Source organism: Pelecanus crispus, chromosome 31 (assembly GCF_030463565.1).
Source record: "Pelecanus crispus isolate bPelCri1 chromosome 31, bPelCri1.pri, whole genome shotgun sequence".
NCBI lineage: Eukaryota > Metazoa > Chordata > Aves > Pelecaniformes > Pelecanidae > Pelecanus > Pelecanus crispus.
Window position 1 is genome coordinate 891,361 of NC_134673.1, and position 23,071 is coordinate 914,431.

The following is a 23,071-nucleotide window of genomic DNA, read 5'->3' on the forward strand; positions in this document are numbered from 1 at the left end:
TGGCACGGGCAATAAACGCCTCAAGGTGCTCTGAGACAAATCCTCTTGCAGATGATGGGGTGGTGGGGAGCATCGGGAGGAACGCAGGACTCTCTTCATGGTGGTTCTTCCTGATGTTCGTCCTTGGCAGGGCCCTTCACACATCCCAAAGGAGATATTACAGGCCCATCAGTCTTACTTCAGTCCCTGGAAAAGTTATGGAACGAATCCTCCTGGGGGCTATCACAAGCCAAATGAAGCACGTGATTGGGAAAAGCCAGCACGGATTCACCAAGGGCAAATTGTGCTTGACAAACCTGATCACCTTCTACAACAAAGTAACCTGCTTGGTTGGTGTGGGGCAACCGGTGGACATTGTTTACCTGAATTTCTCCAAGGCTTTCGATATCATTTCCCACAGCCTCCTCCTAGAGAAACTGATGCGTTATGGTCTAGACAAGTGGCCCGTGCAGTGGGTGGGGAACTGGCTGACAGGCCGCACCCAGAGGGTGGTGCTAAATAGCTATTTTCATAAGTGATCTGGCTGATGGGATCAAGTGTACCCTGACGACGTTTGCCAACACCAAGGTGAGTGGACACTTCAGAAGGGAGAGCCACCCTGCAGGAAGACCTGGATAGGCTGGAAGAGTGGGCTAACAAGAACCTTATGAAGTTTGACAATGACAAATGTAAGGTCTTGCACCTGGGAAAACATAACCCTGGTGTGCAGCTCAGGCTGGGATCTACCTGGCTGGGGAGCAGCTCTGTGGAAAGGGATCTGGGGGTCCTGTTGGACAACAAGCTCAATATGAGGGAGCAGTGTGCTGCTGCAGCAAAGAAAGCCAACAGGACACTGGGTTGCATCAACATGGGCATCACCAGCAGAGATAAAGAAGTCATTATCCCACTCTACTCAGCATTTGTCAGGCCACACCTGGAATACTGTGTTTAGTTTTGGTTCCTGCTATACAAAAAAGATATGGACAGGCTGGAGAGGGTCCAGAGAAAGGCCACAAAGATGATCAAAGGACTGGGAAGCCAGCGTGATTGACAGCCTCATAAGGAAAGGCTGAGAGAACTGGGTTTGTTCAGCCTTGGAAAAAGAAGGCTTAGGGGAGACCTTAGCACCATGTTCCAGTATTTAAAGGGTGACTACAAAGAAGATTTTACAAGGAGTCACATGGAAAAGATGAGGGGTAATGGATACAGGATACTCCTGGGGAGATTCTGAATGGACACAAGAGGAAAATTTTTCATAATGAGAACAATCAGCCATTGGAATAATCTCCCCAGGGAAGTGGTGGACTCCCCAACACTGGACACTTTTAAGATTCGGCTGCACAGGGTGCTGGGCTATCTTGTCTAGACCGTGCTTTTGCCAAGAAAGGCTGGACAAGATGATCCTTGAGGTCCCTTCCAGCCTGGTATTCTCTGATTCTATGATCCCTGGGGAATGTGAGGGGGACAGGCAGGTGACAAAACCTCCCCAGCTGGAAAGCTCAGGTATCTCCAGGTGCCTCCATGATGCTGCAAGAGCCTTCTCCACCCCTTAGGTAGCTTGTGCAGGTGGGTGTACAAGCTTGAGGTCTGGTTTTGAGGTCCAAGCTTGGAGACCCCAAGTGCATGGACAAAACCTCACCTTCCCTGTCTCCAACCCAAGAAATAAGTCCACTGACTCCTGGGCAACTTTTGCCCCAAAAGCCATCCGATGCCCAACCATCCCTCCAGTGCTGACGGATGACCAGAGCCCATGGCAGTATTTATTCACACAAAAACAAAGCCACCTCTCCTGCAGATGGCGTACAGCCTTTAAAAACTCCCATTAACAAATCCTCCCTGGTGGGCTGATGTACAAAAATAGGAATCGAAAGGTCTGTCATTGCAAAAAAGAAGTCTTGACACACTGCATGCTTCACGGTAGCCCGGCCATGGAGGCACCAATGACAGATCCATGCCTGGTCCCACCGGCTTCACATCAGGAAAAGCCCCCTGGGAAAATTGGCCCCACAGGAGGGGATGGCAAAGAAAACCTGAGCCATCCTGAGGAGCTCCGAGTGGCCAGCCAGGCTGCAGGAGCTGCCGAAGAAATGCACCCATTTCTGGTGCATCTGCAGGGCACCAAAGTCGCTGCTGCTCCTGCAGTCCTTCAAGAAGGCGGTCAGGTGGCAGAACTGGTCAAAGCACTTGCTGCCATCCACCATGATCCCGTGGTCCGCCAGGTACTTGATGCACACCTCCACCTCCGCCCATGTCAGTGGTGCCCATAGCTGCATCCACTGGAAATCAAAAAAGGTCCCCAAACGGCCCTGTCCAAGCATCCAGGATGGCCATGTAGAGGGTCTGGACGTGGTTGCAGAAGGTGTCGCACTCTCCAACCCTCCCGGCCACCCGCTGCTCTGCCAGCAGCTCCTTCACCCGCAGCGACATGAAGCCATGGGCTTTGCGCTCCAGGAGGGTGCGGTGGACAGAGGAGAGGATGCCCAGCACCTCACAGGGCAAGTTGTCCTCCCTTGCCAAGATCCTGAGGTGCATGTCAAAGACAGCCACCTGTGAAGCCATGTGCTGTAGGAAGATCTTGCTGAAGTCATTCTCGAAAAAGTCGTTCTCTGGATGGCAAAGGGGGGGGTGGCTCAGGGAGAGGAAGAAGGACTTCAAGGCTGGGAAGACTTGCAGCAAGCAGGTGAGGGCTGGCAGCAGGAGCAACCAGGGCATCCTGGTGTGGTGGAGCAGCTGCCGGTACTCCTGCTTGGCAAACTCCAAGAAGTCCTTGAGTGGTTTGGCACAGATGGCACAGACAGAGACATAGGTGTAAATATTCCAGACAAGGGACTGCAGGTCCAGCTCCAGGCTGTCCACCCCGTGCTGGATGCAGTTGCTGAGGAGGTGCACGGGGCAGTCGGTGGTGATGAAGACCCTTTCCAGCAGCTGCTGCAAGCCGGACACCTCAGCTGGACCCTGGGTGCAGCACCCCAGCTCCCCCCCAGCATGGTGTTCGGGCTCTCACCTACCATGGCCACACACCGCTGCTGCAGCCCATGACTCTCTAAGGCCTCCCATGCCAGCACAGCAGCACCGGGGGCCAGTTCACCTGGCGGGGGCTCCACACCAATCACCTTGCTCTGCACGCTGCCCCGCTTCCAGTCAAAACAGTGGATCTGGACGGGGAAGGCAGTCCCCACCTTGCCAGTGCCCAACACCACCACACAAAAGGGGACACCGTCCAGCGGGTCCACTTCACAGTCCGATGCAAAAGGGGCCAGCGCCTCATCCAGCCTTGCCTCTGTCTTGATTTGCAAGCCAAAGACATCTAAGACAGGGTCAGGCATTTTGGGCAAGATGGGCGAGCCAGCCAGGGGCTGGCAGCAGTCCTGGAGCACAGCAGCGGTGAAGCCCAAAGGTGTTTCGGCAGCGGTGGTGGCATCGAAGGGCTGGCAGTCGGTGGGGAGGAAGCAGCCCAGCAGGTTGGCCACCAAGGCATCCCCCAGCACATTCCTCTTGTGTTTCATGGACTGGACGTGGGCCTCCAGGTTGAGAGAGCCCTTGTTGGCCACAGAGACGTAGGTGCCCTCCCAGCACACCAAGCACTCGGCCTCCCATCTCTCCCGGCCCACATGGAAGCAGGGGTACTTGGCCTGGAACTCGTCAGTGAACTCGTCAGTGAACTCGTCAGTGAACTTGCATTTCTGTTTCGGCACGGTACAAGGCAGACAGTGCTTGGCCGGAGGGGAAAACAGAGGAGAGGGAAAATTTGAACAATTTTTACACTGTGCAAAGGACGCAAATCTCCTGCGGGAGCTCCTTTCCTGTATCCTACCTGTCGCCCAGGTGGGGATGCTCTGATGCCCAGCAGCATCACGAATGCACCCTGGATCCTGAAAAAGCCCGAACTAAGAGCCTGTCCTGCAAGAGCCAGCCCTGAAAAGACGTGGGGTGTGGGAAGCTGGGGTGAAGGGGGGAATGTGGCCCAGTGCTCGTGATAGACCTCCTGAAGTGCAGAGCATGGCTCGGAGCCCGTAATATTGCTCCCCAAATGGAAAGCAAGGTTCAGTACTGATGATGTTCCCCCAAAATGGGGAACATGGCTCAGTACTTATGATATTCTCCTCAAAATGGGAAGCACGGCTCAGCTCTTGTGATACTCCCCTTGAAACAGGGAGCACAGCAGTATTCCCCCCAAAATGGGGAGCAGAGCTCAGTGCTCACAGTATTACCCCCCAAACAGGGAGTGCAGCTCAGTGCTTGTGACATTCCCCCCAAAGTGAGGAGCACGGCATAGTCCCCACAATATTCCCCCCGAAACAGGGAGCACAGCTCAGTGCACATGACAGAAGAAGAAAAGAGGCGGGGAAAGAAAGAAAATTGGGGGGGGGGGGGGGGAGGGAGAAAGAAAAATAGGCAGGGAAAGGAAGAAAGAAAAATAGGGGGGGAAGGAAGAAAGAAAAATAGGGGGGAAAGAAGGGGAAAAGAAGGAAAATAGGGGTGAAAGAAGGAAGGGAGCAGTAAGTAAAGAAGGGGGGAAGAAAGAAAATTGGGGGAAAAGAAGAAAAATAGGGGGAAAAGAAGGAAGGAAGCAGGAAAAGAAGGGGGGGAGAAAGAAAATGGGAAAAGAAGGAAAAAAGGGGGGAAAGAAGGAAAAAGGGGGGAAAAGAAGGAAAAAGGGGGGAAAAGAAAGAAAATGGGAAAATAAGAAAAACAGGGAGAAGGAAGGGTGTGGGAAAAGAAGAAAAATGGGGAGAAAAGCAGGAAGGAGGCAGGAAAAGACGGAAAGGAGCGGAGAAAGAAGGAAAACGGGGAGGGAAAGGGAGGAGCAAAGAAGGAGCGAAGAAGAGGACGGGGACGGAGAGAGGCAGCGAGGGCCGAGGAAGCCGCGGGGCTGCGGGCCCCGGCCCCCCGCGCCTCCCGGGGCCGCCGGCAGCAGCGGGGGCGGCCCCGGCCCCGCCCAACCGGGCCCCGCCACGCCCCGGCCGCACGCGCCTCCCGCTGACCCCGGCGCTCGCCCCGCAGGGGGCGCGCCCGCCTCGCCGGGATCCCGCCCACTCGCCCTCTTTCGCTCGCCCATTGGTCCGCCGCGCTGTCACTCCCGCCCCCTGCCGCGGGAGAGGCGGTCCCACGGCTCCGGCTGGGGGGTGGGGCCTCAGCGTGATTGACAGCGCGTTCGCCCAATGGAGCCCTCGCTGCCCTCCCACCATACGGCGGCCGAAAGGGGCCGGGGGGGCGGGGGGTGAAGGGGGTGCAATGGGGGGGGCGAAGAGAGGTGCACAGGGATGGGGGCAATGAGGGGGTGCACGGGGGGCAGGCAATGGAAAGGGGGGTGCAAAAGGGGGGGAGCCGTGGGGTTCCCAGGGCGGGGGCGCAGTTTGGGGTGCGGTGGGGTGCACAGAGGCGGAGCGCACCGTTCGGGTGCAGTTCGGGGTGCGGTGGGGTGCACCGTTCGGGGGTGCAGATCGGGGTGCGGAGGGGTGCACTGTTTGGGGTGCAGTTTGGGGTGCGGTGGGGTGCACCGTTCGGGTGCAGTTCGGGGTGCGGTGGGGTGCACTGTTTGGGGTGCAGTTTGGGGTGCGGTGGGGTGCACCGTTTGGGGTTCAGTTCGGGGTGCGGTGGGGTGCATCGTTTGGGGTTCAGTTCGGGGTGCGGCGGGGTGCATCGTTTGGGGTTCAGTTCGGGGTGCGGCGGGGTGCACCGTTCGGGTGCAGTTCGGGGTGCGGCGGGGTGCACAGAGGCGGAGCGCACCGTTTGGGGGTGCAGTTTGGGGTGCGGTGGGGTGCACCGTTTGGGGGTGCAACGGGGCGCACAGGGCGGGGGTGCGCGGGGATGGGTGCAATGCAAAGCGGGGGTGCAATGGGGGGGCTTCATGGGGTGCACAGGGCGGGGGTGCCCGGGGGGGACATTTTGGGGGTGCGCGGGGGGTGTGTGACAGTTCGGGGGTGCACGGGGGGCTGAACAGTTTGGGGGTGTCAGGGTGCACAGGGCTGCCCAGCCCCCCCCCCCCCCCTCCGGGGGTGTTAACCCTTTCCCCGCCGGCTCCGGGCTGCCGAGGGTTAAGGCCGGTCCCGGCGCTGAGTGACGGCGGCGACGGCCACCGCGGGGGGGGACCCGGGGGGCGGCGGGGCCGGGCCCGGCCGCTCCGGCCCTTTGTGTCGGCGAGCGGGGAGCGGCGGGGCTGCGGCGGCGGGACCCCAGGTCGGGGGGGGGCTGCGGGGCCGGGGGGCACAGTGCAAGGTTTGGAGGGGGGGTTGCATGGTCCGGGGGCTGTTGCAAGGCCGGGGGGGGCTTTGCATGCTCCGGGGGGCTGATGCATGGCGTGGGAGGGGGCTTTGCATGGTCGGGGGGGGGTGGGCTGCAAGCTGGGGGCGTGGGAGGGGGGCACTGCGAGGTTCTGGGGGGTGTTGCAAGGCGGGGGGGGCGGTGCTTTGCAAAGCTCCCGGAGCTTTTGCAAAGACGGGGGGCGGGGGGGCTTTGCATGGTCGGGGGGGTGGGCTGCAAGCTGGGGGCGCGGGAGGGGGGCATTGCAAGGTCCTGGGGGGGTTGCAAGGCTCCCGGGGCTTCTGCAAAGGCGGGGGGGGGGGGGGGGGGGGCACATTACAAAGCCAGAGGGAGCTTTGCAAGGCTGGGGGGGGCTCTGCCGGGGGGGAGCACATTGCAAGGGCCTGGGGGTCTTTGCAAGTGTGGGGGTCGCGGGGCGGGGCACCCTGCATGGTGCTGGGGGCTTTGAGAGGCCCGGAGCTGGGGGAGGCATGGTGCAAGACCTGGGGGGCTTTGCAAAGGCCGGGGGCGGGGCATGTTACACGCTGCTGGGGGCAGTTTGCAAAGCTGGGGTCTGGGGGGGTGGCGAACTTCACGAGGAACGGGGGGCTTTGCAAGCTGGGGGATGGGGAGGGAATATTGCATGGGCCTGGGGGGGGCAAAGCTGGGGGAGGGGGACGTGACTTTGCAAGCTTTGTGGGACTTTTGGAGGGCTGGGGGGGTCAATGGGGGGGCACGCTGCAATACGCGGGGGCCTGGCGAGAGCCTGGGGGCTTTGGAAGGTGGGGGCAGGGGGGGTGGGGATATTGCACGGTGCTGGGGGGCGATTTGCAAAGCTGGGGGGCCCGGGGAGGGTCTGTGCAAGCTTTGCAGAGCTCTTGCAAGGGTATGGGTTGGGGGGGGGGCACATCGCACGGTCCTGGGGGGCTCTGCAAGGCTGGGGGGCGGGGGCACGTTGCATAGTCCTCGGCGGGGGTTACAAAGCTGGGGGACCAGAGTGGGGGGGGTCTTTGGAAATGCCCTGCTCTTCCCCCCGCAGAGCCCACCCCACCAGCTGCTTTGCAAAGCCCCCCCATCACACCCCCCCCCCGGGAGAGTTGGGGCGGGACACACGGCAGCGACGGAGCCAGGCAGCATGGAGACCCCAACAACGCGGCCCCGCTGGCGGCTGCAACCGGAGGGGGGCCGCCGGCATCCCCCAGCCCCCCGGCCCCCCTCACCGTGCCCAGAGGAGGACACAGAGGGGTCCCCGACGTCCTTGGAGTGGGTGGCCGAGAGACGCCGCTGGCCCCGGGGGGAGTGGGCACGGCGGCTGGTACCGGCGCTACACGGCGGTGGTGCCGGCACCGAGATGCGCCGTTTGCGCTTCCGGCAATTCCGGTACCAGGAGGCGTCGGGACCGCGGGATGTTTGCCGGCGGTTACGGGAGCTGTCGCAGGGTTGGTTACGGCCGGAGGTGCGGAGCAAGGAGCAGATCATGGAGCTGCTGGTGCTGGAGCAATTCCTCAGCATCCTTCCCGAGGAAATCCAGAGCTGGGTCTGGGTCCGACATCCTGAATCCTGCGCCCAAGCCGTCGCCTTGGCCGAGAGCTTCCAGTTGGGACAGGGAGATCCCGATGGGATTTGGGAGCAGCAGGTGAGAGCAGCGGCCGGATCCCGCCCCAGGAGAGGGTTTGCATGGAGCTCCCACCCTCCTGCCCCACAAAACTGGGCGCAACCCCCTGCCCCCGCATTGCTTCTGAGCTCATTCCCACGGGACACCCCCAAAACCGACCCTGGAAAGGCAGGAGGGATGGGGGCCTGGGGCACCCGACTCCCCTCTGCAGCCCCTGGGTGCCCCTTTTTCCTTGGGTCCCACAGGTGACGGTGCGCGTGAAGGTGGAGGAGGTGGCCCCAGGGGACGCGGAGGACCCCGAAGCGGTGGGGAACCCACCGAGCCCCCCATCAGAGTCCCCCCAGCTCCCCTCTGGGGATGGCTGGCGGGAGGAGGTGGCCCGGTGCAAGGTCAAGTTTGTCCCCGAGGAAGAGGAGCAGTGCCTGCAGGAAACAGGTAACGGGCTGAAGGAAAGAGGTCTTTCACATACCACACACCCCCCAAAAAAGGTGTGAAGAAGGTGCTGTAGGAGTCAGGGGGGCTTGGAGGTGGTGGGGTGTCTCCTGCGATGGGCTTGGCCCTGTCTGGTCCCCCCCACGGATGCCCCACGGTGTCTTTGCTCTTTTTTGGTGTGGTTTTCTTGCTCTTGGTGGAGGATGAATGAGAGCAAAGGGGGGTAAAGGGCCAAAAATGAGGTCCTGGTGCTGGAAAAACTCTTGGGGCATTGAGAAGAAAGATGTGACCCCAAGAAGGATCCAGATGGAGACTCCTGCAGTGGTGCCACCACATGTGATCTTAAGCCCTGCTGTGGTGTGAGAAGAAAGGTCTCCTTGGGCTCAAAAGCCAAACTGAAGCAAGAAGAAGGGCTGGGAGACGTATGTGAGATGTCCATGCCAGTGTGGGAAGCTGGAAGACGGCCATCTCCTGAGTTGCGGAGAAGCTGGAGAGGGATGGAGATCTTGGAGCAAAGATCATGAGCTCTTGTTGTCCCTGTTTGTCCTCTGGAAAACTTGAGCCCCAAAATCTTGATCCCTTTCTCCAGCATCAGCTTCTCCTTTGTGGTGATGCTGGAAATGCTGCTTTAAGGAGTTGTGGTGTTTTGGGGATGATGGTTGGAGCACGGTGGGCTCCTCTCCGAGTCCTCCTGCAGCCATCCTTGCCTGTCAGACTGGCTGGGCTCCTCTGCTGAGGTGGCCTCATCTTCATCCCTGTCCCAGCATGGCCCAATGGGCATCCATGGATGGATTTGGGGTTTCACTCAACAGTGGGAGCTGGACCATCTCTGCCATTGCTGGAGGAGATCAAGGGTGGTGGGGTCAGAGGAGAAGGGTAGCATCCTCCATTGAGAAACAACTCACAAAGCATCTTCTCCTTCCCCCCCAGCAGATCCCACCATGGCGAGCAGAGACGCAGAGGCATCCATTTTGCAACAGCAAGACATCCCGCACCCACCCAGCACCCTCCAGGACATCCCGGCAGTCGGGACCCCCGCCCGGAGAGGGACCCACCATCGACAGATCCCACGGGATCCCACCACCTTCCCACAGCCCTTTGCCCAAGGTCCATCCAGACCGGCGGAGGACACCAGGAGCCCAGAGAAGCCCTGGGTGAAGCGGGAGCTGTCGGCACAGGCGAAGGACCGTCCATACCCCTGTGGCGAGTGTGGCAAGAGCTTCGGCCGGTTGACCCACCTGAAGACCCACCAGCGAACCCACACAGGGGTGAAGCCCTACGCCTGTGGGGCTTGCGGCAAGAGCTTCGGCCACCTCTCCACCCTCACCACCCACCAACGGCTGCACACGGGTGAGCGTCCCTACGCCTGTGGCTCCTGCGGCAAGACCTTCACCAACCCATCGGACCTCAACAAGCACCAACGGTCACACACGGGCGAGCGACCCTACCCCTGCGCCGCCTGCGGCAAACGCTTCAGCCAACAGTCCAACCTCACCATGCACCAACGGAGCCACACCGAGGAGCGACCCTACCCCTGCGGCGCCTGCGGCAAGAGCTTCAAGTACTTGGCAGACCTGACGGTGCACGAGCGCTCACACACGGGCGAGAGACCCTTCCCCTGTCCCCACTGCGGGAAGAGCTTCAGCAACAAGTCCTCCCTCGCCCGGCACACACGCATCCATGCCCGGGCGGCTGCCAGGGACAAGTGATGGGGTTTGGTGGTGGGGAGGATGAGGAGGGTGGCACCGCTTCATCCTGGTGGAGGAGGTGGTGATGGGTGACCACCATGGGGGACAGCTGAGGTTGGGTGGGTGAGGTGGACCTGGTGGCCAATGCTGGTTTCCTTGCCAGCTGGCACTGCGCAGCTGCTGTGGATGGACCGGGCAGCCCAGGGGAGACACAACATGGATGGGGGTAAAGACAAGCTGATGACTGATGTCCCCTGTGAGGCTGGTGGCTCCAGGATGCAGCTCCTGGTCCCGAGGAGATGCAGTATGGATGGTGGGATGATGAGCTGGTGATAGATGTCCTCCATGAGCCTGGTCGCTCCAGGACGTGTCTCCCTGGTCCTGGAGGAGTTGCAACATGGCTTGCAGTAAAGACAAGCTGATGGCTGATGTCCCTCACGAGTCTGGTGGCTCCAGGATGGTGTCCCTTAGATGTGACACGGACAGGGATGAAGACGAACTGATGACTGATGTCCCCCAGGAGCCTGGTGGCTCCCTGGTCCCTCACCCATCTCCTCCAGGCATGTCCGTCTTCCTCTCCAATTGCAACTCACCAGTTTTTCCCCCCTTTTTGGTATTTATTTATTGCAGCGAGTGCCGTCGCCTCCCGCCGTCGCCTCCCACCACCTCCCCGCCCCATGCACAGGGCCTTACATTTCGGAGACCGACCGACCTACCTCACCGGCCGCTTGCCCGGATGCCCGGGCCTCGACGCGGGCGCCAGGGCGGCTCGGGCACACCTTCACAGCTCTGCTTCCCTCCTCCCGGCAGGTTTGCCCCCTGCCAATTTTTGCCCCCCCTTTGCTGTAACGACTGTTTTAGCCACCTCTCTGCGCTGCTTTGTGGTTTCTTTTTCTTGTGGCACGTGGGGGGCGACAGCATTTGATACGGGAGGTTGCCGACCCAATGCACCGCGGGGCTGTCGAGCGGTGGCACTGGGGCGATGCAGCGTGGTGCTTCGGCCGGGGCGCAGGGCCTGCAGCGCTGCACCGGGGGTGTTGCGCTTGCAGAGCAGCCTGGGGCCTGCAGCGCAGCTGCAGCGGTGCGACCCTGCAGCGGTGGGGCCCTGCGGCGGTGGGGCCCTGCGGCGGTGGGGTCCTGCGGCGGTGGGGTCCGGCGGGGGCGGGGCGGGGCAGGGCGGGGCAGCGCTTGCAGCGCATCGCGCCCGCCCCCCGGCAGTCTGGGGGCTCCCCAGATCTCTGCCCCTCCCCCTGGGTGCCCCCCCAGCCCCCTGGACACCACCCACCCCCGGGACCCCCCCCCCGACCCTGCGGGGAGCTGCGCCCGGTGGGCGGGGCGGCCTCCCTACCCGCGCACCGATTGGTCGGCTCTGCTGTCACTCCTGCCTTGGCGGGAAGGGGAGGGGGCAGGCGAGGAGGTGGTTAACCCCCTCGGCGCCGGGTGGGGGCTTTGGTCCGCCATTGCCCTCAGATGATGCCACCTCCACGATCGACCCCCCCAGCACCCAGCCTCCACCACCTTCTTGAGATGATGCCACCTCCGTGAGCATCCCCCAGGACCCAGCTCCACCATCACCCTCAGATGATGCCACCTCCATGAGCATCCCCCAGGACACAGCTCCACCATCACCCTCAGATGATGCCACCTCCATGAGCATCCCCCAGGACACAGCTCCACCATCACCCTCAGATGATGCCACCTCCGTGAGCGTCCCCCCAGGACCCAGCTCCACCATCACCCTCAGATGATGCCACCTCCGTGAAGTGTCCCCCCAGGACCCAGCCTCCACCACCTTCTTGAGATGATGCCACCTCCATGAGCGTCTCTTTCCCACTGTGCCCCACCAGCGAGTGGGCTGGGACTGGGCAAGAGGCTGGGAGGGGACACAGCTGGGACAGCTGACCCGAAGTGACCAAAGGGATATTCCATCCCATACGACATCGTGCTCAGCAATAAAATGTTTGTGAGGTGGTTTGGGGGAAGGCAGCCATTGCTTGGAGGCTGGTTAGGTATGGGTCTACTTGTGGGTGGGGGCAAGTGATTGCCTTTGCATCCCTTATTTTGTGGGTTTTTTTCCTTCTCCCTCACCCCTTTTCTTATTAAATTACATTTTGGGAACGTTCTAATGAACGACACACCTAAATTTGTTCGCTCTGCAAGCATTTTTCATGAAACACAAGAGGAAAAGACAACGCAGGCGTCGTGGCAGGAAATTATGTCCATCCAGCTCTGGGTGGAGAGAGGCTCCTCGGTGGGCTGCTGCTTTGCCAGGTTGGAGAGAGGCACTTGATGAAGGTTTTGGTGGAATAAAAGAAAAATAGAGACCGCAAGAAATGCGTTTTTCTGCATCTTGCACTGCTGCTGCCCCATCTTGGGGATAGATGCAGGTTATCGGGGGAAAAACAGAAAATGCAGACTGCAAAAACAGTATTTTTCTGTATCCCATGTAGTTGGTATGTCTTTTTGGGAAGAGATGGAGGTTATTTTGGAGAAAATAGAAAACACAGACTGAAAAAAACCCACATTTTTCTGCATTCCACATTGTTGCCATGTCATTTCACAGAGGGATGAAGGTTATACCATGATAATAGAAAATATGGAAGGCAAACTAAATGCATTTTTCTGCATTCCAGATTCCTGCCATCCCATTTTGGGGTGAGATGGTAGTTATTTGGGGGAAAAAAAAAGAAAAAGCAGATTGCAAGAAGCAGATATGCCAATCTGCCTCACCATCCCCTACGCCCAGCACGGGGGGACATCAGCGATGGGCCAGCACTCCTTGACGCCGGCCCAGACACCCACCACTGTCCGGCTGCGAGCCCACCCCATCACGGCCACATGGTGCGGTCGACCGTCGCCAAAATCACAGGTCAGCTGTGCGGTGAAGGGGATGCGGACATCCAACCGGCGTCCCTCCAGGGCCACTGTGCACGCCGTCCAGGGCTGTACCTCCTCTTCCACCACATGGGTATGGACAACGTACTCGCTGGTGCTGGCTCCCCCCACCCAGGGGTTGCTGGTGATGTTGGTGGCCTCCCAGCCCGTCCCATTGAAGGCCAAGAGGGCGGCTCGCAACACCCCATGGATGGTGGCAAAGCCCGTCTGGTCCATCTCCCAGTTGTGCTCCGTCTCAGTGGCCTCCTCCAAGGTGACAGCTTTACGCACCCCTTGGCAGCCCTTGTTCCTCACCGTGGTCTTTGTCAGGGTGACATCCTCCCCGCGCTCCACCGCTCCGCTCATGTTGTAGCGGACATCGGAGATGGTTATGTCTGATGGGCCCTTCTTGACCACCAAGACTTGGTACCACTTGTACCAAACCTCCTCACCATCCACCACCACGAAGGCAGCCCTCTGATTTTTGGAGACCTTGCCCAAGCCGTAGCGGTTCCTCCCAACAAAGACATCAACAGATGGGCAGCCCTCCACAGCATTTTTGGGCACATTGCCGAAGGAGTCATCCACCCAATCCAGTGGCTCAAAGCCTCCCACATTGACCAACACCTCGAAGTTGTGGGTGCTCCACTCCCATTCTCCATACGGGAAGAAGCAGAAGGGACCTCGCTCGGGGACGTAGGCACCGGTGTTGCAGCCAAGCATCGACGTTGAGCAGACATACTCCATCCTCTTGGCATACGCGTTCCAGTTGGAGACGGCATTGGCGGGCAGCTTGCCTTCAAAAGCCTCCCACTTCAGGTATGAAGATGGCTTTTCATCCCGCTTCTTCCGGGGAAAGCTCCAGCCAGAGGCTACAGGGAGAAAATGGGGGATTTTGGTGAAATGAGATGCCTCCATCCTGCCCTACCATCTCAAAGCTGCCAGAGCAATGTCTTGCAGAGACCCTCCTCACTGGGGAAGCTGCCAGCGCACCATGCCCCACACTTGCGCTAGCATGTGTGGCCAAGAAAATGGTAAGAAAGACATCTCAACCAACCTTTCTTAAATTCTGGGGGGGCAAAATGGAGGCCAATTCTGCTAAAAATCAGAAGAGCAGAGACCTTCACACGTTGGAGGACAGAGGGATGGGTAAGGCCATGTACTGGGTTTAAGTGGCAAGGTTTTGGGTTGGTGGAGGCCACAGCAGTGACCTCTGACCAGAGTCAAGGGGCTGCCCCACACTGGACACAGCTGGGTCCAGCTGGCTTCAAAATGGAACCACCACTGGCCAAAGCTGAGCCCATCAGTGATGCTGGTGGTGCCTCTGTGATAACGTATTTAAGAAAGGCTAAAAACAACTGCAAGAGAGAGGAATGAGAAAATGGGAGAGAAACAACCCTGCAGACGCCAAGGTTGGTGAAGAAGGAGGGCGAGGAGCTGCTCCAGGTGCCGGAGAAGAGGTTCCCCTATAGCCCTTGGAGAGCCCACCCTGGAGCAGGTTCATCCTGAAGGACCGCAGCCCGTGGGAAGGGCCCACGTCAGAGCAGTTCATGAGGGACTGGATCCCATAGGTGTTATGGACTGACCACAACCCCCACTCCCCTACACCGCTCAGGGTGGGGAGAAGGTAGAGGAGTCCGGAGTGAAGCTGAGGCTGGGAAGAAGCTGGGGGAGAAGGTGTTTCTAGTTTTGTCTGTTTCTCACCATCCTACTCTATTTTTCATTACCAATAAATTAAATTAATCTCCTCCAAGTCAAGTCTGGTTTGCCCATGACGGTAACAGGTGTGTGATCTCCCTGACTTTATCTCAACCCGTGCACTTTTTCACCTTATTTTCTCCACGTTCCAGCCAAGGAAGTGGAGAGAGCGGGTGGGTGGGCGTCTGCCAGCCAGCCAAGGTCAACCCACCAGAGAGCAAGACTCACCCAGGGGCTGCAGAGGTCTCCTTCCCATCGCTCCAACCGGCGGGGTTTCGGCAGCTCCGTCAGCCCCACTGCTGCCTTGGCTGAGGAAGAGGAGGGCAGCGGCGAGGAACAGCTGTGGGAAAGACCAGGGGAGTTGTCACCCCTCCGAGCACCCTCCCGCCATCCCGCACCCCAGCGGTGACTCCTGGCCAGGAGTCGGGTCCTGGTGTCCCTTCGTCCATCTGGTTTTGGGGTGAAATCCCACCAGGCTGTGTTGACACAGCTTTAATTTTTAACCAGCCCGGCGGGGAAAGGCTAGGAAAAGGGAGAGGCTGGGAAATGCAACACGGCACCCGCTCATAACAACTCTCTTTTTAATTTTATTTATTATTTTATTTAATTTGTTAAATAATTACTTTCCAGGAGCTAGGAAGCATCCCTTTTTTCCCCTAAAGTGGTTAAAAATCCCCCAAATGACCCCAAACCAAGCCCCGCAAAGCGCCATACCTCGCGAGTCAGCATCCCACCAGCCACCTCCGGAGGCTGCGATTTAAATATATATTTTTAATAAACAAATGTATTAATTTTGACAGCCCCACGGCCATGTCCCGCTGCCAACCTGGCAAACCGTCCCCAACAGTCTCGTCTTTGCAGGGGACGGGTGCTCGCTCCCGCAGGGCTCCCAAATGCCCCAACTCCACATTCTGGGGCTAAAACCAACCCATTTGGGTTCTGCTGGATGTTTTACCCGTGAGCTGTGGGCTCGATGTAAATCCCAAGCAGCATTCGCCCGTGGCTCGCTGCCCCACGCCGCACTCCCTACCTCACCTCTGCTCCCACTTGGATGTAAAACCCTTTTTTTGGGGGGTGTTTTCGGTCCTTTTTGGGTCACTTCTAGACTGGAGCGGTGTTTTCCAGCACAGCTGAGCTTTGCCAGGTCCGCGCAAACCCTGGGAAAGACCAAAGTCTGAATGGGAAGAGAAGTGCAAATAAATGCAAAAAAAAAAAAAAAAAAAAGAAAAAAAAGGGGAAGGGAGGACTATTAGCAGAAATTTGGCAATTTTTCTGCTCTTTGCAGAAATTTAGCATTGCTTTTTTGGTTTTTTTCAATCAGGAAAAATGTGTTATCGAGACCCAAAAAGCACCCGCAAGCGGCACGAAATGCCCATTGCCAGGCGCCCGGGAGGTTTCACGTACCCAAAGCGGTTCCTCTCACCCCAAAACACCGCTCAGAAATCGGTATTTCCGGAAAATCACATCAATCCCTATTTCACTCCATGCTGAAAAAAGTCCCTTTTAAAAAAAATAATCTACATTTTCCGCTTCAAACCTGAAAATCAAAGCGAATTAGAGCCAACTTGGATCACTTACACATCTCTAGGACACAAAAAATATCAGCCAACAGACCCAAAATCCACGCAGGTGCTAGATTTGGGGGGGCTTCCCCCAAAAAAGGGAACTTTTTGCAGCGAGGACACAGCAATCTAGGGAGTTTTTGCCCCGAAACGGGGCGGTGGCTGCTGTGCCCATGCGGTGTTTCCTCATCTGCCCCCAAATGCCATTTTTTAGCGCGGAAATGGGATGTCTGGTGGTTTGGCATCGAGCCGAGGCCGGGCAGCAGCAGCGGGAGGGGAGCGCAGGAGGTGCCCACAGCCCCACAGCAGCCCCCGGGGCCCCAGAGCAGCCCCCCCAGGGCCCAGAGCAGCCCCCGGGCCCCAGAGCAGCCCCCCCAGGGCCCAGAGCAGCCCCCCCAGGGCCCCAGAGCAGCCCCCCCAGGGCCCCAGAGCAGCCCCCCCAGGGCCCAGAGCAGCCCCCCCAGGGCCCCAGAGCAGCCCCCCCACGGCCCCAGAGCAGCCCCCCCCACAGCCCCAGAGCAGCCCCCCCCCACAGCCCCAGAGCAGCCCCCTCCACGGCCCCAGAGCAGCCCCCCCACGGCCCCAGAGCAGCCCCCCCCACGGCCCCAGAGCAGCCCCCTCCTTCCCTGTACCCAGAGCCCCGAACCAGCCCCCAAACTGGGGAGGAACCCAGGCGTCCGGGACCCCCTCCCCACCCCAGAGCTGCCCCCCACCCCCCCAGTGGTCCCAGTCCCTTACTGGCTGGCCCTGGGCCCCCCCAGGAAGCAGCCGGGGGGAGGCAGCAGGTACCAATGTGCAGCCTTTATTGCCCCAGTTCAACTGCCTGGGGGGGGAATACCCCCAAAAGGGGCAAATGCCCCCGGGGGGGAGTGCAAATACCCCAGGAGGGCGTCAATAACGCAGATAAAGGGGGCAAATACCCCCGGGAGGGGGCAAATGCCCCAGAAGAGGGGGACAAATACCACCGGGGGGGAATACCCCCCGGGGGAGCCGAGGTCCTGTAGTGTGTCTGAGATGCCCCCCCCGGCCCAGGGAGGGTGGGGCAGGGTCAAAGGTCACTGGAGTTCAGCCCCAGGGGGGGCACAGGTCACCATAGGTCAAGGCCGGAGATCAAGGGTCAGCCCTAGGGGCACGAGTCACCCAGCAGCCAGGCGGGGAGCGGGGGCAGCGGGGTCACTGCTGGCCAGGATCAAAGGTCACCGCAGCGGTCAGGGCGATGACTGCAGGTCGCACGGGGTCGGAGGTCACTGTGGGGCAGCGCCAGGGTCACAGGTCGCCGAAGTCAACCCCGGGGTCGTAGGGTGCGGGGGGTCAACCCCGGGGTCGCAGGGTGCCGGGGAAGGGTCCAGTTGAGGGTCAGGGGTCGGAGGTCAGGGGTCAGTCCCGGCGCAGGTTCTTGAGCCGCTCCTCCAGGTCGGCGTCGGCGTCGGCGAGCGCGGCCGCGGCCTCGGGCGCCCGCCCCTCCCCCGCTGCCAGCGACCCCCCTGGTGGGGGCAGGGCTGGGGGCAAAGGGCAGAGGTCAGGGGGTCGCCACCCTCCAGCACCCCCCTCCAAATGCCCCCTGCAACACCCCCCCCAGACACCCCAAGTACCCTCCCAGATGCCCACCTGCACCCCAAATATCCCTCCAGATAACCCCCCAGCCCCCCTAAATACCCCCAGGGCCCCCAGAATGCCCCCCAGGCCTGTATCCACCCCCATTACCCCCCCAGTTCCCCCCAATCCCCCCCCCAGACCCCTCAAATACCCCCCCACCCCCAAAATGCCCCCCCCCCGCTCTCCAATGCCCCTCAGGCCCCCTTAAATACCCCCACCGTGCCCCCCAGATGTGCACCTACCCTCCCAGCCCCCACAAAATGCCCCCCGACCCCCAAATTATGCCCCCCCAGCCCCACTCACTGGCCAGCTCATCGGTGAGGTTCAGTCCCAGCTCATCCAGCACTTGTGACACCACTGCGTCGCTGCGGGGGACAAGGGGGTCAGGGGTCACGCTGGGACCCCCCACATGTCCCCTGACCCCCCCTCAGTGTCCCCTGACCTGCTCTGTCTCCACCCAGGATGTCCCCAACCTTCCCGGTGTCCCATATCCCTTGCGTGTCCCCAGCCCTCCCCAGCCCACCCAGGGTGTCCCCATGTGTCCCCCCATGTCCTGAGCCCCCGTGTCCCCCCCTTCCCGTCCCCTCCTGCCCACTGTGTCCCCACGTCCTTGCCCCACCATGCCCTCGTCCTCCCTGTTCTCCGTGTCCCCCACATCCCCATTCTACCGTGTCCCCCTCCCATGTGTCCTCCCCATGACCCCCACCCCATGCTCCTGTCCCCCATGTCACCCAAATGCCTGTATCCATGACCCCAATGTCCCTGAGTCTCTGTCCTCTCGTGTCCCCCACCCCACCACGTCCCCTTCTCATGTCTTTCTCTGTGACCCCCCGCCATGTTCTCAACCCCAACCACGTCCTCGTCCCATCACGCCCTGCCCTGTGTCCCCACCATGTCCCCGGCCCACCGCAGCCATGTTCCCTCATGTCCATGTCCTGCCAGGTCTACATCCCATCACGACCCTCCCTTTCTGTTCCCCCGCACTCCCACGTCCCTGAGCCAAATGTCCTCGTCCCCCCATGTCCCATTCCACCATGTTCTCCTCTCCCTTGTCCCCTGGTGTCCCCTATCTCCCACATCCCCATCTCCTCGGTCCTTGTCCCACCACATCCTTCTCCCACGCATCCCACCCACACCCTCCACCCCAGTGTCCCCGTCCCCCACAACCCCCTCTCCCCACTGTGCCCACATCCCTGTTCCTCCTGTGTCCCCCACCTCTCCTCCTCATCATCCTCGTCCCCCATGGCATCATCGATGGCGTCATTCATCAGCTCCTCTTTCATGTCCATAATCTCTGCCTGCTTCTCAAACTCCATCATGATCTTCTGGATCTGCGGCAGCTTCAGCTGTGGGGACAGAGCAGCACAGCACGTGGCACACAGGGACATGGGGATGTCCCCATGGCCATGTTGGGCATTTCATGGTGGCTACAGCCTTGGGTACGTCACCACAGCCACCTTGGGTGGTTTGCAGTGGCTACAGTCTTGGGGACATCCCTATGCCCACCTCAAGTGCTTTCTGGTGGCCACAGCCTTAGGCACGTCCCCTGGGGCAGCTCATGGTTGCCACAGTCTCACGGACATCTTCATGGCCACCCCAAGCAGCTTGTGATGGCCGCAGCCACAGGAATGCCCCCCTGCAGCAGCTGGTGGTAGCCATGCTCTTGGGGACGCCTTCATGGGCAGCCCAGGGCAACCTGTGGTGGCCACAGCCTTGGGGGTCTCCCCTGGGGCAGTGTGTGGTGGCCACAGTCTTTGGGATGTTCTCACAGCCACTGCAGGGCAGCTCATGGTGGCCACGTTCTCAAGGACATCACCATGGCCACCCCAGGGCAGCCCACAGTGGTCACAGCCTTAGGGACATCCCCATGGGCACCCACCTGCCGGTTCATGGTAGCCATGGCCTTGGTGACGCCCTTCATGGCCTGGGCCATGGAGTTGTTGGACTTGAGGGTCTGGATCTTGAGGGACACGGCCTGGACATTGGCCCTCATGGTGATGAACTTCTTCACGTAGCGCCGTGTCCGCACCAGGTCCTTCGCCATAATCTTCACCGCATCCTGAAGGCCAGGGGGTAACGTTGAGTACCCACGAGGTCCCCCAAGAGGCCTAGGGATCTCCAGGGTCCCCTCTGTGTCCCTCAGGGCCCACCACGATCCCCACGACCATCTCAACAGTCTCCTGGTCCCCTTGTACCCTCTGTGGTCACCTGGGGACTTCCATGGTCCCCCCCCAGTCCCCACCATGTCCCCTGGTCATCTCCATGCACCCACGTCCCAGCTGCATCCCCTGCTCCCACCATGGTCCCCGGTCTCCCCCCAGCATTCAAGTCACCTCCAAGGTCCCCGGGTCACCACTGTGGTCTCCCAGTCACACCACTGTCCCCCAGGTCCCCTCCACGTCCCCCAGTCTCATCATGCTCCCCTGGTGCCCCGTGAGTGTCCCAATCCCCTCCACATCCCCACCGTGGTCCCCTCCAACAGTCCTGGATCCCTCTGCATCCCCTGGTCCCCAGCAAGTGCCCTGGTCCCCTCCGTGTCCCCTGGTCCCCTCTGCAGTACCCTGATGCCCTTCACATCCCCATGTCCCCTCTGCGTCCCCTGGGCCACTCTGCATCCCCCTGTCCCCACTGCAGCCTCTTGGTCCCCTCCATGTCCCCATGTCCCCTCTGCGTTCTCCTGTCCCCACCACGTCCCCTGGTCCCCACAGCTGTCCCCTCTGCATCCCTTCGTCCCCAGCAAGTGCCCTGGACTGCTCTGTGTCCCCTCGTCCGCCCTGTGTCGCCTTGTCCCCTCTGTATTCTCCCATCCCCACTACAGTCTCCTAATAACCTCCACATCCCCGCTGTGTTACCCATCGGTGTCCCCTCACCATCTGGCCCTGCTTGGCCATCTTCTTGATGTCCACGATGATCTTCTTCTCCTGCGCCTCCAGCTTCTGGCGCTCGCGGTCGAGCTCCCGCATGGCGCGGGCCAGCGCCCGCTGGTTCTGCCGCAGCAGCTCCTCCGGCGTCTTCCGGCGCCCAAAGAGCAGATCCATGGTGGCAGCGGTGCCTGGGGACATGGACGGGGGGACATGGACATCGGGGACACAGATGGAGCACAAATGGCAGGGTACAGTCATGGTGGACACAGGGACATGGTAGGACACAAGGACATGGATATGGGGGACACAGGGACATGGTGGGACATGGATATGGAGGACATGGGGGGCATGGATGGGGTGACATGGACACGGGGGATGTAGACATTATGGGGACACAGACGGGGGGGACATGAGCACATGGGGCACATGGACGTGGAGGGGACATGGGGAACACAAGGCGTGGAGGGGGGACACGAAGATGGGTGAGTGGATGTGGTGGGGACACGGACACGGGGGATGTAAATATTGGGGAACACGGACATTGGGGACGTGGTCACGGGAGAGGGGGACATGAGGGACACAGAAAGCCAAAGACACGGGGACCACGAACATGGCGGGGACATGGGGGGACACAGACACAAGGGGACACAGGGGTGGGGGGACACGGGAGGGGCACAGAGACATGGGGGGATGGGGGACAGGGGGGCACATCGTGACGCCGTGCAGGGTCTGCCCAGGGCACCCTACTGACACCCCGGGGCATTCATTACCCCGGAGGAGCATTAATTACCCCCAGACCCCGCCCCTTCGCCATGGCAACAGGAAGCTCAGCCAATCGCAGGGCGAGGAGGACACACCCACACCCCCCCACACCCCCCAATGCTTCGCCTCCTCCCGGAGCGTCCCCCCGGGTCCCCCCGCCGCCCCCCCGGGCCCTGTGCACGGCCCGGGCCGCTCCCGCCCCCGAGGACCCGTCGGCGCCGATGGCGGCCCCTCCGCGGTGACCCCTGCACCCCCCGCAGGCCCGGGGACCCCTCTGTGCTGCCGGACCCGCTCGCTCCCACGTCACCCCCGGTGCCGGCCGCTCTGACCTCCCGCTCCGTGACCCCCGGTACCGGGCCCCTCTGACCCCCCCCGCTCTGTGATCCCCGGTACCGGGCCCCTCTGGCCCCCCCCCCCCCGCTCTATGACCCCCGGTACCGCGCCCCTCTGACCCCCCCCCGCTCTCTATGACCCCCGGTACCGCGCCCCTCTGACACCCCCCCCCCCCCCCCCCCGCTCTCTATGACCCCCCGCGGCCCGTCCCGCCCCCCCCGGCCCCTCACCCCGATCCTTCCGCCTCTCCCGGTCTCTCCCGCGCACTTCCGCAAACTTCGTGACGTCACCCGGGTTGCGGTCACGTGACGGGGGCGCAAACCAGCGAGACGCCGCGGCTGGAGCGGCCGCTTCCTGCCCGGGGGGGGGGGGCAGCGAGATGGGCGGGCAGAGCGGCACCGGCGGGAGCGAGGGCGGCCCCTGGCGGCGGGGGTGCGCCGGGGCTGACCGGGGGCACCGGGACGTGCGGGCCGGACCCAGGCGCGTACTGGAGGTGACTGGGATGGACTGGGAAAGGCATCAGAACATACTGGGGGCGGACTAGGACACAGTGGGGAAAACTGGGATAAACTGAGGGGCTCCAGTCACGCTGCGGGGGAGGAAGCGCCGCACGTCGCACCAGCTGGAATGTACTGGGGGGAACTGGGCTGTACTGGGGCCACTGGGACAAGGAACTGGGGGGCACCTGGGGAGCCAGGGGACGCGCTGGGGGGCATTGGGATGAGGAGATGGGGCTTTACTGGGAAGCACTGGATGTACTGGGGGAAACTGGAACAGACTGGGGCACTAGGAGACTGGGACAAGCGGGGGCAACTGGGAAGCAGTGGGGGAGCTGATACTGGGCATACTGGGGGGCACTGGGACCAGAAGCTGGGTGTACTGGGCACACTGGGAATAAGAACTGGGCACACTAGGAGCCATAGGGAAGGGAACTGGGTATGCTGGGTACACTGGGAGCCCTGGGGCAGGGAACTGGGTGTACTGGGCACGCTGGGAGCAGGAACTGGGCACACTGGGAGCCGCCCTACAGAAGGGAACTGGGCATGCTGGGCACACTGGGATTGGACATACTGGGAACCCTAAGGAGGGGAACTGGGCATGCTGGAAACTCTCAGGAGGGAAACAGGCCATACTGGGTACGCTGGGAGTCCTGGGACATGGAACTGGGAATACTGGGGCACAGAACTGGACATACTGAGACTGGGCATACTGGGAGCCGCCCTGGGGCAGGGAACTGGGCACACTGGGATTGGGAACTGGGCATACTGGGAGCCCTAAGGAGGGGAACTGAGCACACTGGGATTGGGAACCACACATACCAGGAGCCCTAGGAAGGAAACTGGGTATACTGGGCACACTGGGAGCCATGGGACAGGGAAATGGGCATACTGGGGCACAGAACTGGGCATACTGGGACTGGGCATA

General features: G+C 61.0%; 3 protein-coding genes and 1 pseudogene across 5 annotated transcripts; 2 read left to right on the forward strand and 2 right to left on the reverse strand.

Annotated features, from left to right (window-relative positions):
* The window catches only part of LOC142596361 (uncharacterized), a 488,757-nt pseudogene that overhangs the window by 179,786 nt on the left and 285,900 nt on the right, over nt 1-23,071 (forward strand).
* MZF1 (myeloid zinc finger 1) lies at nt 7,574-9,978 on the forward strand. Its single transcript, XM_075725491.1, has 3 exons — nt 7,574-7,858; nt 8,083-8,272; nt 9,200-9,978. The coding sequence occupies exons 1-3, from the start codon at nt 7,574-7,576 to the stop codon at nt 9,976-9,978; spliced, it is 1,254 nt and encodes a 417-aa protein (XP_075581606.1).
* LOC104027197 (natterin-3) lies at nt 12,110-16,379 on the reverse strand. Of its 2 annotated transcripts, XM_075725488.1 has the most exons (4): nt 15,565-16,379; nt 15,244-15,279; nt 14,758-14,869; nt 12,110-13,703 (listed from the first exon to the last, which is right to left on the reverse strand). In XM_075725488.1, the coding sequence occupies exons 2-4, from the start codon at nt 15,256-15,258 to the stop codon at nt 12,694-12,696; spliced, it is 1,137 nt and encodes a 378-aa protein (XP_075581603.1). In that variant the 5' UTR covers nt 15,259-15,279; nt 15,565-16,379; the 3' UTR covers nt 12,110-12,693. The 2 variants fall into 2 exon arrangements, with proteins under 2 accessions (XP_075581603.1, XP_009476137.1); XM_009477862.2 differs by having other exon boundaries at nt 15,244-16,379.
* CHMP2A (charged multivesicular body protein 2A) lies at nt 17,469-21,891 on the reverse strand. 2 transcript variants are annotated; one of them, XM_075725490.1, is made up of 6 exons: nt 21,877-21,891; nt 20,558-20,739; nt 19,567-19,746; nt 18,903-19,033; nt 17,991-18,052; nt 17,469-17,590 (listed from the first exon to the last, which is right to left on the reverse strand). In XM_075725490.1, the coding sequence occupies exons 2-6, from the start codon at nt 20,723-20,725 to the stop codon at nt 17,469-17,471; spliced, it is 663 nt and encodes a 220-aa protein (XP_075581605.1). In that variant the 5' UTR covers nt 20,726-20,739; nt 21,877-21,891. The 2 variants fall into 2 exon arrangements, with proteins under 2 accessions (XP_075581605.1, XP_075581604.1); XM_075725489.1 differs by lacking the exon at nt 21,877-21,891 and having other exon boundaries at nt 20,558-20,786.

What these genes read in the sequence shown, in the direction of transcription:
- MZF1 (XM_075725491.1), top strand. Translation starts at nt 7,574, where the DNA reads ATGCGCCGTTTGCGCTTCCGGCAATTCCGGTACCAGGAGGCGTCGGGA. An exon ending in ATGGGATTTGGGAGCAGCAG is followed by an intron (nt 7,859 to 8,082) that starts GTGAGAGCAGCG and finishes TGGGTCCCACAG; the next exon opens with GTGACGGTGCGCGTGAAGGT. An exon ending in GCAGTGCCTGCAGGAAACAG is followed by an intron (nt 8,273 to 9,199) that starts GTAACGGGCTGA and finishes CTTCCCCCCCAG; the next exon opens with CAGATCCCACCATGGCGAGC.
- LOC104027197 (XM_075725488.1), bottom strand. An exon ending in GAGACCTCTGCAGCCCCTGG is followed by an intron (nt 13,704 to 14,757) that starts GTGAGTCTTGCT and finishes TTCTCCCTGTAG; the next exon opens with CCTCTGGCTGGAGCTTTCCC.
- CHMP2A (XM_075725489.1), bottom strand. Translation starts at nt 20,749, where the DNA reads ATGTCCCCAGGCACCGCTGCCACCATGGATCTGCTCTTTGGGCGCCGG. An exon ending in TGGCCAAGCAGGGCCAGATG is followed by an intron (nt 19,747 to 20,557) that starts GTGAGGGGACAC and finishes CCTGGCCTTCAG; the next exon opens with GATGCGGTGAAGATTATGGC. An exon ending in TGGCTACCATGAACCGGCAG is followed by an intron (nt 19,034 to 19,566) that starts GTGGGTGCCCAT and finishes CTGTCCCCACAG; the next exon opens with CTGAAGCTGCCGCAGATCCA.